Source organism: Prionailurus bengalensis, chromosome D1 (assembly GCF_016509475.1).
Source record: "Prionailurus bengalensis isolate Pbe53 chromosome D1, Fcat_Pben_1.1_paternal_pri, whole genome shotgun sequence".
NCBI lineage: Eukaryota > Metazoa > Chordata > Mammalia > Carnivora > Felidae > Prionailurus > Prionailurus bengalensis.
Genome location: NC_057346.1, coordinates 55,432,845 through 55,445,404, shown reverse-complemented (window position 1 = coordinate 55,445,404; position 12,560 = coordinate 55,432,845). Strand labels below are relative to the sequence as shown.

The 12,560-nt window shown below is 37.2% G+C and overlaps 1 protein-coding gene across 1 annotated transcript in view; it reads left to right on the top strand.

Annotated features, from left to right (window-relative positions):
* ACER3 (alkaline ceramidase 3) overlaps nucleotides 1–12,560 on the top strand; it is a 177,611-nt gene that overhangs the window by 86,931 nt on the left and 78,120 nt on the right. Inside the window, exon 3 of the mRNA XM_043580156.1 lies at nucleotides 11,888–11,940. Within this exon, the coding sequence (XP_043436091.1) occupies nucleotides 11,888–11,940 (53 nt within the window). The remainder of the gene's footprint in view (nucleotides 1–11,887; nucleotides 11,941–12,560) is intronic.

Genomic DNA, 12,560 nt, shown 5'->3' with positions numbered 1-12,560 from the left:
ATGTACTGAGGGATATGTTCAGTGTTAGGAAGAAGAGATACCAAGTACAATGAGGAAGAATTAAAGAAGTTAAAGAGTTAAAAATGTTATTTTTTTTCCCGTCCTGTGTCCCTGAGCAATTGCCAGTTCTTCTGATAAGCCTGATTTCAACTGAATTTACCATCCCAGTTATAGCTGCTTTGGAACCACCCAAGTCCCTTTGTCTAAAAATCTTACTCTTTTGGGTTATTTTTCTACTGTATTGTTCTCTATGTATACAGTTTATGAAAGGAAGAGATGTTCATAACATCAATAGGAGAATCAAAGGTGTTGCCTCTGATTATCTTTCTAATAAGTCTATTAGAAAAGTAGAAATGCTATTAAATTGAAGGGGGAATAGGAACATAATATTTGTTTTAAGTAAATATTTTTGAAACCAGCAAAATTATTTATATAGAGAGATGAGTTTAATACTCCTTGTCTCATAATAAAACTAGGAGAATAAATTGAAAAGCAAAGACAAGTTATTTGAAGCTAAATTCTGCCTGCCTGGTTACTATTTAATGTTTGATGTTAGGACTTTCAGAATTTTCCAAGCTTCATGTGACTATGGCTTAGTCATTAATTTTTATGAGGCCATAAGATTTGCTGTTAACATTGATGGAGCTTGAAGAGACAACAATAATTATCATTTATAAGGCATTTATAATGTACCAGACTCTGTGGTAAGTATATTAATTTATATTATATCATTTAAAATTCTCCACAACCTATGAGGAACTCTTTAACCTCATTTTATAAGTGAGTATTTGAGAAGTAATTTGACCAAGATCACAAAATTAGTAATGATGAGCAATACCTTGAACTCTGATCTCTATGCTTTAAATCATTATGCCATAAACCAGTAATTTAAAACTGTTCATAATCTAAAATAGAACCATGCCAAAAGAAACCTTTTCCACAAGATTTAATTTTCTTTCATGAGATTTAATTTTTCTCTTTACCCCCAAACTTACAAAATTTGTTTGTAGTTGTACAAATGTATTTGTTGTGAGTTCATCTAAATAAGTAGGTAATTGTCAACAACAAAACAAAATGAATTGTAATATAGTCAAAACATATATAAAGATCTTTATTATCTCTTTCTAAGTCTAGTGGTGAAATGAAAGTTATTGAAGTAGAAATGTCACAGAGACACAAAGTCATTTCCTCGTGAAAAGGACCATTGAAAATTTTTTGCATGGAATAGCCTTAAGTTTAGTTATGATCTTACCTAGAGTCTGCCACTGCCAGGCTAAATCAAAGTCCTCTGAAATGATCTTAAGAACATGATGCCTTTTGTTCTAGGGCAGAGTGAGTGGAGTATAAACTAGACTAATAACCTTTTAGATTATAGCAATTACAGTTTGTAATGAAACAGACATAAAATCAATGTGCTGTGGAAAAGACCTTTAGAAATCATTTTATAACCTGCTTATAACTTATTTACTGGTAATAAATAAGTTTTAGCTTCAGTTTTTCAGACATTGCCAGAAACATCAATGATCTTTTTTTCTAATCTGTTGAAAAAAGTAATGTGATAGTAAGATCACCCAACAGAAAAGGTGTTTTCATGTTTTGGTTAATATTTCTTAATCTTTGTGCGTATGCAAGTGTGGTTTTTATATGACTATACTTTGAATGAACATGTTCAGCCTAGTAGCCAAAACCCAGGGACAGGCTCAACCACAGATTCCTAAGTCCTGTGTAGTCCGTGGACAGGAAGTGAGGAAATGAGACGGCCAGGAAAGGTGCCTGGTAGAAAGTTAAAGTGGGCCAGTAGAAAGCATGGTAAGAAATAGCCTTAGGTGGAAAGCAGGCCGCTGTAATGGCTCTTCACCTGGTTCCTATGGCCTCAGTTGTGACTTATTTTAAATGTTTTAGGCTGGAGCCAGAATAAGATGATAACTGAATGATAGTTATGTTCTAAGAAAATAAATATTAAGAAATTATAACATCTAGTCTCATTTCTGTTATCATGTCCATTATTATTGCTTGCTGTAGCTCCATTCTGTTGAACATACCTTAACCTCCCTAGGCAGTCTAGATATTCCCCTGTGTTGTCCATAGATACCTTTAAACAGAATTACTTTGGTTCTCCCTTCAATTACCATATTATCTCTATCCATTATTATCATGTTATTTTGTATTCTTACTTATCCTCTACCTGTGGAATATTTGTTTGTTTCTTAACCTGCCTGGAGGCATGGATAGATGTTCCAGTTCCAGAAACAGTATGAAGAGTACTAAAATCACTTACGTGGGAGTATTTGATGGGCAAAGTATATTTGGAGCACAGCAGACAAGAGGTTTCCACCTCCCAATTCTTCCTTTTTAAAAATTGAGGTATATTTCATATGTAGTAAAATGTGCAGATCGTAAGTGTACATATAGCTCAATGAGATTTTACCCATGTGACCACCACTCACATCAAGATACAGAACATTTTAGTTAGGCCAGAAAGTTTCCTTGTGCCCTTTTTCAGTCAACACTCTCCCAAAGGTAACTACTGTTCTGACTTCTAGTTCCATATTTTAATTTGTGTGTTCTTGAACTTTATGGAAATGGAGTCACAGAATATGTCCTCTGGCATCTGTATTCTTTCACTTGATGTAATGTTTTTGAGATTCATCTGTGTTTAATATCAGTAGTTCGTTCACTTTGTATTGATATGTAATATTCTGTTGTGTGAATATAATTCATTTGCCCATTTTTCTGTTAAGGGCATTTGGGTTATTTTTGGTTTGGGACTTTTGTGAATAAAGATTCTGTGGATATTGAATATGTCTTTTGATGGACACGTGCACTCATTTCTTTGAGATATGCCTAGGTGTAGAATTGCTAGGTCATAGGGTAGTCTGCATTTAGACTTAATTAGCAACTGCCAATTTTTTATTTTTACTTTTAAATACTTATTCTTGAGAGAGTGTGAGAGAGCACAAGTGGGAGAGGAGCAGAGAGAAAGAGAGGGAGATACAGAATCCAAAGCAGGCTCCAGGTTCTGAACTGTCAGCTCAGAGCCCAAAGCAGGGCTTGAAACCATGAACCGTGAGATCGTGACCTGAACCTGACCGAGCCACCCAGGCACCCTGTCAAAACGATTTTTTAAATGGTTAGACCATTTTATACTCACACCAGCCATATGTGAGAGTTCCAGTTCTTCCACATTGTTGCCCATGCTTATTAGTCTTTTTAATTTTAGTCATTCCGGTTTGGTGTGTAGTGATATCTCATTGAGGTTTTAATTAGATTTCTTCATTGAATAATGATAATGAGCACTTATCAAAAACTTTTTGGCCTGTTGGATAGCATCTTTTGTAATGGCTCTACAAGACTCTACAAGTCTTTTGCCCATTTTAAAATTGGGTTGTCTTTTTCTTACTGATTTTTGTATTGCATTTTCTGGTTGTGAATCCTTTGTCAGATAATGTATTGTGAATATGTACTCCCAGTTTGTAACTTAAGCCTTTTTACTTTTTCTAGTAGTCTTTAGAGGAGCCAAAGTTCTTAGGCAAGAGTTTAAAAAAACCTTTTTTTTTTTAACATTTATTTATTATTGAGAGACAGAGCATGAGCATGGGGGGCAGGGGCAGAGAGAGAGGAGGAGACACAGAATCCGAAACAGGCTCCAGGCTCTGAGCTGTCAGCACAGAGCCCGATGCGGGGCTTGAACCCACAAACCGGGGGATCATGACCTGAGCCAAAGTCAGATGCTTAACCAACTGAGCCACCCAGGTGCCCCACTTAGGCAAGAGTTTTTAAAGGCACTTCAGATACCAGTTTATTAACTAATATACTAGCCATTGTTAGTAATCGTGTTGTTTTATTTTTTTAATGTTTATTTATTTTGAGAGACAGAATAGAGCATGTGAGCAGGGGACAGGCAGAGAGAGAGGGAGAGAGAATCCCAGGCAGGCTCCGTGTTGTCAGTGCAGAGCCCTACATGGCAGGGCTCGAACTCACGAACTGTGAGATCATGACCTGAGCCAAAATCGAGTCAGACACCTAGCTGACTGAGCTACCTAGGCACCCCAATCATACTGGTTTTCTATTGCTACTATAACAAAGCACCACAAATTAAGTAGCTTAAAACAATAAAATAAATTTATTATCTTATAGTTCTATAGATTAGAATTCTGACACAAGTCTCACTGAGCTAAAATCAAGGTTGGCAGGTCTGTGTTTTTTTTTTTCTGGGGGCTCTAAGAGAGAGTCAGTTTTCTCGTTTTTTCCAATTTACATGGCTCATCGGCCCTTTCTAGCGTTCTGTAGCCTTCCTGGGCACATGGCCACTTTCCTCTATCTTCAAAGCTAGAAACTTTACATCTCTGAGCATTTTTCCGTAGTCCCATCTCCCAAAGTTTCCTGCTTTTGAGGACTCAGGTGATTAGGTTGGGCATACTATAATAATCTAGGATAATCTCCTCAATGCAAGGTCCTTAATTTAATCACATTTGCAAGATCATCTTTGGCATTTAAAGTAAAGTGACATATTCATTCATAGGTTTTGGGATTGAGATGCAGACATCTTTGGGAGCCATTATTCTGCCTACCATTCTAATGTAGTTACTACTGTTGCCCATGAATTGCTAAACTAATGTAGTAGCCCATCAGCATCCTCATTGATGCTGAGTGGGACAGGAGAAAGGAGTCCAAAACAATACACTGATAAGGCTAAATAAATAGGATATTCTGGCTCCTGTATGTATATGTGGTACTATAATAAGGCTATATACTAGGTAAGTATTAAATTAGAAAAGGGAATGTGATCAGTTCCCCTTAGGGTAGGTGGGAAACAATTAGAAAAGCTCTTATTAAATACCTTAAGTGACTTCTCATCAGTTTAGGCATAAAGTACAAACTTCTTAGGTCACCTCTCCAAAGCTCATTCTTTTAATCACTACGTTCTGCTACCTCTCTAATACAGTAGTGCATTTTGTTTCTAATGTGAATGCTAACTTCACCAGGAAAGTACAAACACGCATACCCTGTAATTGTAGCTGGCATTGTTTTGACACCACCAATAACACCAAAATCTCTAACCTGAGTTCATAATTTTAAGATAATCACACCTTACACCATTAATGCCTTTGATACTTTATAATAATATGCCCTTCTCCTTTTTCATCTATTCGGGGTCCCTTCTTATACATTTTGGTAAATCATGATAGGCTTTAAAAGGAGCCCAGTTGTTCGTGGACCTTTAACTTTCTGTCATGGTAAATAAGCTAACCTACTTCAGAAATCTAATGACTGCATTCTCTATGTACATGAATTTTTTTAAAAAATTTTTAAGTTTTTAAATTTATTTTGAGAAAGACAGAGAGTGAGAGAGGGGGAAGGACAGAGAGAAAAAAGGAAAGAGAGAGAATCCCAAGCAGGCTCCACACTGTCAGCTCAGAGCCCAATGCAGGACTCGAACCCACAAACCGTGAGATCATGACCTGAGCCAAAACCAAGACTCTTAACCAACTGAGCCACTCAGGTGCCCTTACATGAATTTTTTTAATAGCTTGAGTTAGGGATTAGAAAATAAAATTTATTGATGCCTACTATATGTCGGGTATATGCGAGGTAATCCTCATAGCAACCTTTCAATGATAAACATTGTTGTCTTTATTTTACAGTTGAGATATCTGGGTCTCAAACAGACTTAAGCAACTTGCCAAAATAGATAAGTAATAAGTGATAGACTTGGGATTGTAGTTTAGATCTGATTCCAAAGCTTTATACACTCTTTCCATGGTATGGTCAGTCAAATGGATCAAAATAAATGGGTATTGGAACATATCTGTATTCTGTTGTAACCTTGAAAAACTTTGGTAGCCTGCCAGAATATTTAAATCAAGAGGTTCTAACTCAGTGAAATTCTATTACATGCTTGAGAGACTTTGAAACTGTACTGAAGTGCTGTGAATATGAACATCTAATTAGAAGATGGTACATTGACCTTTTTATTCCAATTCCATTACTATTTGACTGCCTCGGTTTTCACTTTAGCTGTGGCCATGTGGGGAAACTTGTCCCTGTTGCTTGTTTTTTGGAACGTTCTAGATAATTCCTATAAATGTGAATTTTATTTTAACTTTGATGCCTCAGACTTTTAAGGGAAACATTGTGATGAAATGTTGGCTAACAATCACCCTTACATTAATTGTCTCATTCTCCATGGGATTGAGTCAATTTACATGTCAAGAGCAAAAAAAAAAAAAAAAAAAAAAGAAAATGTTTAGATTCCTTTTAAAGAATCTCCAGAATTTCTAATTTGTATAATTTAAGGATCAATGAACGTTGTTTTGTTTTCGCACATTTCACATTTGTTCCTTTGGCTTGGGCAACTCAACCTCTCTATTCTTGAATTTCTTATTTGTGCTAGTTGGGATACTATTCAGAAAATATACACCTGTTGACAAATTGTAGCATGTTAGTGGTGAGAACTGGTTAACTGTGCTAAAACTTTGCCAGGGTTCTCCAGCCGGGCATGCCACTTTTAATTCAACCATTTTCTCTTTAAAAGAGATAACTGTTTGAAAATCTGTATGCCTTGGCGGGTTGGTGCTAATCTGGATTCTCTGCCTTTACTGGCCTCATCTTCTACAACTGTCCCGGGTGTACTTGATATTTTATATCAAACGACTTGCTATTTTCAGAACCACCTATATTTTTTTACATGTCTGCCTTTAACCCTCTTTGTCTGGCAAATTCAGCATGTCTGTCCTTCTGGACTTGGCATAGTATCATTTCCTCTAGAAAGCCTGCCTTTTAAACTTTCCTCAGTCCCTTTTCTGTGCTCCACTGAATACAATGCGTATCTTTACCACAGCACTTAATACACCATATAGTAATTACCTGTTTGCTTTCTCTCCCTTAATGTTCTGTAGTAGTTAAGGGGGGAAAGTGGCAAAACACGAATTTGGAGGCATTTAGGCAAGAGCCAGATCATGCAGGGCCAGAGTAAAGCATCTGGATTTTATTCTAAAAGCCAGTGGAGGGTTTTTAGTAGGAATGTGACATGATGCTATTTATGCTTTTAAAAGATCATTCCGGATGCTTGGTGGAGAATGGGTTTTTTTTAAATTTTTTTTTAACATTTATTTATTATTGAGAGACAGAGACAGAACATGAGCATGGGAGGGGCAGAGAGGGGGGAGACACAGAATCTTAAGCAGGCTCCAGGCTCTGAGCTGTCAGCACAGAGCCCGACATGGGGCTTGAACTCACAAACTGTGAGATCCTGACCTGAGCCGAAGTCGGATGCTTAACCAACTAAGTCCTCCAGGCGCCCTGAGAATGGTTTTGTAGACAGTAAAAGTGCAAGCTGGGAAACCAGTTAACAGACTGTTGCAGTGGTCCAAGTGAGAGATGATAGTGGTTAACACTGGGACAGCACCAGTGGACACTGGAGAGAAGTGGATGACTTGGGATGTGTTTTGGAGAGAGTGCCAATAGGGGTTATTAATGTGTTAAATGTGGGGGTTAAAAAAAAGATTTTCAGTTGACTTCTAGGTTTCTAGTTTATGCAACTGTGTGGAGAGAATATCTTGCATTCCGTTTTGATTATGTTGAGTTTTTAAATGCCTGTGAGACATTAAATGCAGAGTCAGGTAGATGTTAAAATATGTGAGATTGGAGTTCAGGGGAGGGGGTTAGGCATCATTGTCAAAAGTTGGTATTTAAAGCTGTGGGAACTGAGGGGATCACCTGAGGGAATGAACGTAGAAAGAGAAGATGGCTGAAGATGAATATAAATACCACAAGTTCATCACCCAAAGGCAGAATCTGGCATGTAGACGTGTTTTGATTGGGTTAAATTTAAAATTTAACCATTTTAAAATTAGTTGCCCAGGGGCATCTGGGTGGCTTAGTCAGTCGGTTAAGCACCTGACTTCACCTCAGGTCATGATCTCACTGCTTGTGAGTTCAAGTCCCGCACTGGGCTCTGTGCTGACAGCTCAGAGCCTGGAGTCTCTTTCGGATTCTGTGTCTCCCTCTCTCTCTGCCCCTCCCCTGCTCGTGTTCTGTCTCTCTCTCAAAAATAAATAAACGTTTAAAAAATTATTTTAAATAAAATTAGTTGTCCATATTTGAAAATTGAGAGAGTTCCCATAGAAATCCAGATCTTTGCCTTCTCTTGAATAATTAGAAGATACAGCATCACTGAGCCTGTATTTCTGCATGGGAGCTGTCAGCGCAGGCTGTTCTCTTCAGACTGGTCTATACATTTGACCACAATCTCTACTGTTCCTTATTGTTCTTCACTTAGCCATTTTACTTAAATGCCTCTCTGGGCATTTGAGTTTACAGCCCCTGATTTAGACCTGAAGGATAGAAGGAGCCAACAAAGGAACCTAGGAAGAAGCAGTCATGAGATAAAAACCAGGAGAATAGGGCATTACAGAAAACTAGAGAGGAAAGTATTTCAGTTACTAACTGCCAGTAAGAGAGTGAGTGAGATGAAGACAGAAAAGTGCTGTTTTAGTGGTGTGAAGAGGTTTGAGGAATCGATGGGGAATAGAGGTAAGGAAATGGAGACAGTTCTTTTGAAAACTCACGGAAGTGAAGAAGCATAGGTAATGGCGTGGAAAGGTGGCTTTGGAGATACTATGAGAGAATATGTAACAGTCCCTTAGAGAAGTAGATGTTAAAGAGACAGAAGAGAAAGGTGATAATAAGTTGAAGATTTAAGAGAACAGATGATATCTTAGAGCACAAGAGCCTGGTTGGCCTTTACTAGAAGGAGACATGCTGCTTCAGGGAAGGAAGGAGAGCATTGGTCCTGAGGGGGTAACAGTATGGAATATGTTAGATAAAATGAGAATCTTCAGGGTTCACACAGAACCAGAGAATTACCTTAGGCTGAAGATTTAGACTAAATATAGACTTAGATTTATAGACTTATATAGATTTATTTAGACTAAATCATGCACTTTGGAATTTAATCTGTTAAAATCTGATAGTTTTTTAAAAATTTTTTTAATGTTTATTTATTTTTGAGAGAGAGAGAGACAGACACAGAGTGTGAATGAGGGAGGGACAGAGAGAGGGAGACACAGAATTTCAAGCAGTCTCCAGGCTCTGAACTATCAGCACAGAGCCGACATGGGGCCTCTCCTTCTCTTGTTTACATGCAGGCAGATAAGAGAGTGAGGTCCTGGCTTTTCCTCTTCTTAGGAAGACACTAGTACCATCAAGGGGACCTTACCCTCCTGACCTCTTCTCAACTTAATTACCTTCTAAAGTCTCCACACCCAAAGGCTCCACATTTGGGGTTAAAGCTTCAACATATAAATTTGGGAGGTGGGGACACAGACATGCAATTTGTAACAAGTTCCATCAACTGGTGAATGGATGAATAAAATGTAGTGTGTTCACAGAATAGAATATTATTCATCCATGAAAGAAATAAATTATTGATCCATGCTATAATGTGAATGAACCTTGAAAATATGCTCAGTGAAAGAAACCAGATGTAAAAGGCTACATACTGTATGATTCTATTTATATGAAAAGTCCAGAAGAGGCAAATCTATAGGGACAGAAAATACATTAGTGATTATCTAGGACTGAGGAGTGGGGAGAGGTGAGGAGAAATAGGGAGTGACTACTGATAGATAGGAGATTTCTCTTTGGGATGATAAAACTATTCTAAAATTAGGTGATGATGGTTGCACAGTCTGAACATTTAAAAACAGTTGAATTGTGCATTTTAAATTAATTTTATGGCATATGAGTTATATCTTGATAAAGCTGACAAGCTTTAGCAAAAATTAGTTTGCTTTAAGGTGGCAAAATAGAAAATATTGTGTCGAGAAAGGTGATGCTGTTCTATTACATTTCTTTGCTTTCTCAGTAGATTGTTGAAAGGAAGTAAATTGTAGAGATCTCTGAAAATCAGACTTTTAATGCTATATGATAAACAGTACAAGAGAACATTTGAGAAGGTATGGACAAAAAAATTCTTGACCAAATCATGATTAAGTAGCCAGTCTACCTTTCAAAATGAATAGTCATCCCTCTACATTAAAAAAAAAAATGTTTTTAATGTTTGTTTATTTTTGGGAGAGAGAGACGGAGCACGAATGGGACAGGGGCAGAGGGAGAGAGAGGGAGACACAGAATCCTAAGCAGGCTCCAGGCTCTGAGCTGTCAGCACAGAACCCGACTCGGGACTCAAACTCACGAATCACGAGATCATGACCTGAGCTGAAGTCAGACACTTAACCGACTGAACCACCCAGGTGCCTCATCCCTCTGCATTTCATTTTTATTCTTAGTATACTGTATGCCTTTATCTCACAGTTTGTGGGTTCCCCACCCCCCTTCCATTAATTTATCCACCTTTGCACCTTCTAATTTCTCCCTTGGTAAAAAGACCTCAACTATTCTACTTCCTCATTTCTTTAGAATGAATACAGTAATTGTTTACTTCTGTCATTTCATTTTGAATATTAAAAAATATGTGATAACATATTTAGTGACTTTTTTTAAAAAAGCAATGGTAACAGAACTTGAAATTTTTCTCAAGTGGCTTTGTACAATTTTGTGACACCCCCATTTACCATGTTTGTTGACCATCTTAACCACCCTTAAGGCTCTTAACCATCCTTAAGGCTAACTCCCCTGGTTTCTTTTCTCTGTCTTCCTTTGTAAGTGCCCTTCTTCTGTGCTCTCGTGGTATTCTGCATATCTCTTTATTATATCTCCATCTACTGGCATTTTAGCTGCCTGTCTCTTCCATTAGACTATATGCTTCATTCAGGTCAATGACTGAATCTTATCTTTGTAACTGTAACTGAATTTGGCAAATAGGAGGTGCTCAGTAAGTGCTTGTGGAATTGTTTAATATACCACAGTAGAAACTTTTTTATCAGGTTTGATAGGGGCTTGTATTTGGTCAGCTAATTTTTAAAACTTCAAAGCATAGAATGATTGAAAAGGTAATATAAACACCTACCTTAAAATTTTATTTTAATTCGAACATATAATTGTATAATCTTTGACAATTATTTGATATACAGTGTGGCCTTTAAATATGGGATCCTAATTAATAGTTCTCCTTAGACTTTCTTGGATTAAAAACAAAAATTTTTAAAAACCTAAAATGAACAGTTTATTTAAAATAGAGGCACTTGGAAAGAACTTTGAGATATAAATACAATCTTTAAATTTTTACTCTTTTTCTCAATCTAACATATCTTACCCACGCTTAATTCAACAGCAGTTTTTATTAGCAACTCTCTTTTATTGAGCCCATTTTAAGCATTTTAAATAGTTTCTGGAGAAACAACGGCTTTCTTTGGAATCATATTTCTGATAACTACATACAGTGGCATTAACAGGTTTGGTAACAGACATAACTGTCTGACTCTTAGTATACAATTCAGCTATTTGGCTGAGCTGGAAGTGCTAGGAAATACTAAAGAGTAGCTAACTAGCTATAAACACTAAAGCTTATCTTAGGAGGTAGACAGTCTCTCCTTTGCTGTCCTGCCTGCCCGCCCCTCCCTTGTGGTGTATTCAGTAAACTTCTATATACGTTCAAAAAAAAAAAAAAAAAAAAACTTATCCTGAGCATTGGGTAGTATATTTTATAGAAAGAATGGAGAATATTGATTAGTCCAGTAAGTCCACTTAGTAGAGGGAATTTATGAGAACTTGTCCTGTACTTGGGTTTTTTTTTTTTCTATATCAAAATTTCATCAATTATAGAGCTTATGCAGAGTCTACTATATCCTGCCATAAGATTTCATAAACTTTGTTCTTAAAACTCAGTGCTTTGCAATGTCATATTACCTTCTCAAGTCACTCTGGCTACCCCCAAAGAATTTCACGCTAATCTTTTTTTTTTGTTTGTTTGTTTTAATTTCAGTGGTAGGAATGGGATCCTGGTGCTTCCACATGACTCTGAAATATGAAATGCAGGTCAGTAATGACAAAATTAACTAAATGCTTATTTCTCTTCACCCAGACACTTCAAATTTGAGGGAAGAATACATTACTAGAGGATGCTGTTGAGACGAGCGACTAAAAGAAAAAAAAGAGATTAAATATCTCTTTTTTCTTCAGGCCAGAGGATCCAAATTGACTAAGTGGAATAAAGAGGCGAGCAAATAAATTATTCATAGAGAAAACAAGTGAGAGCAGTATAGCGTTGACTACCTCTGTGCAGGCATGAAGTGTTAGAGAAGGATTGCAGAGTACAGACCCCTGGGTGTATTTTAAAAAGTCAGTTCACCAAGGTAGTATATTCTTAGATGCCTGCATTTCCCATGTCTGTCTTACAGCATCCATTTGAATGGATGGTTCCTCTAGCTAGCAAAGTGTTAGGGCTATGCAGGGATTTTACTGTCCTTGCTCTAAGGAGGCTATATATCTAGTCATAAATCTTTTGACCTCTTTTTTTTTTTTTAATGTTTGTTTATTTTTGAGAAGGAGATAGAGTGCAAGAGGGGGAGGGGAAGAGAGATAGGGAGACACAGAATCCAAAGCAGGCTTCAGGCTCCGAGCTGTCAGCACAGAGCCTGATGTGGGGCTTGAACTCA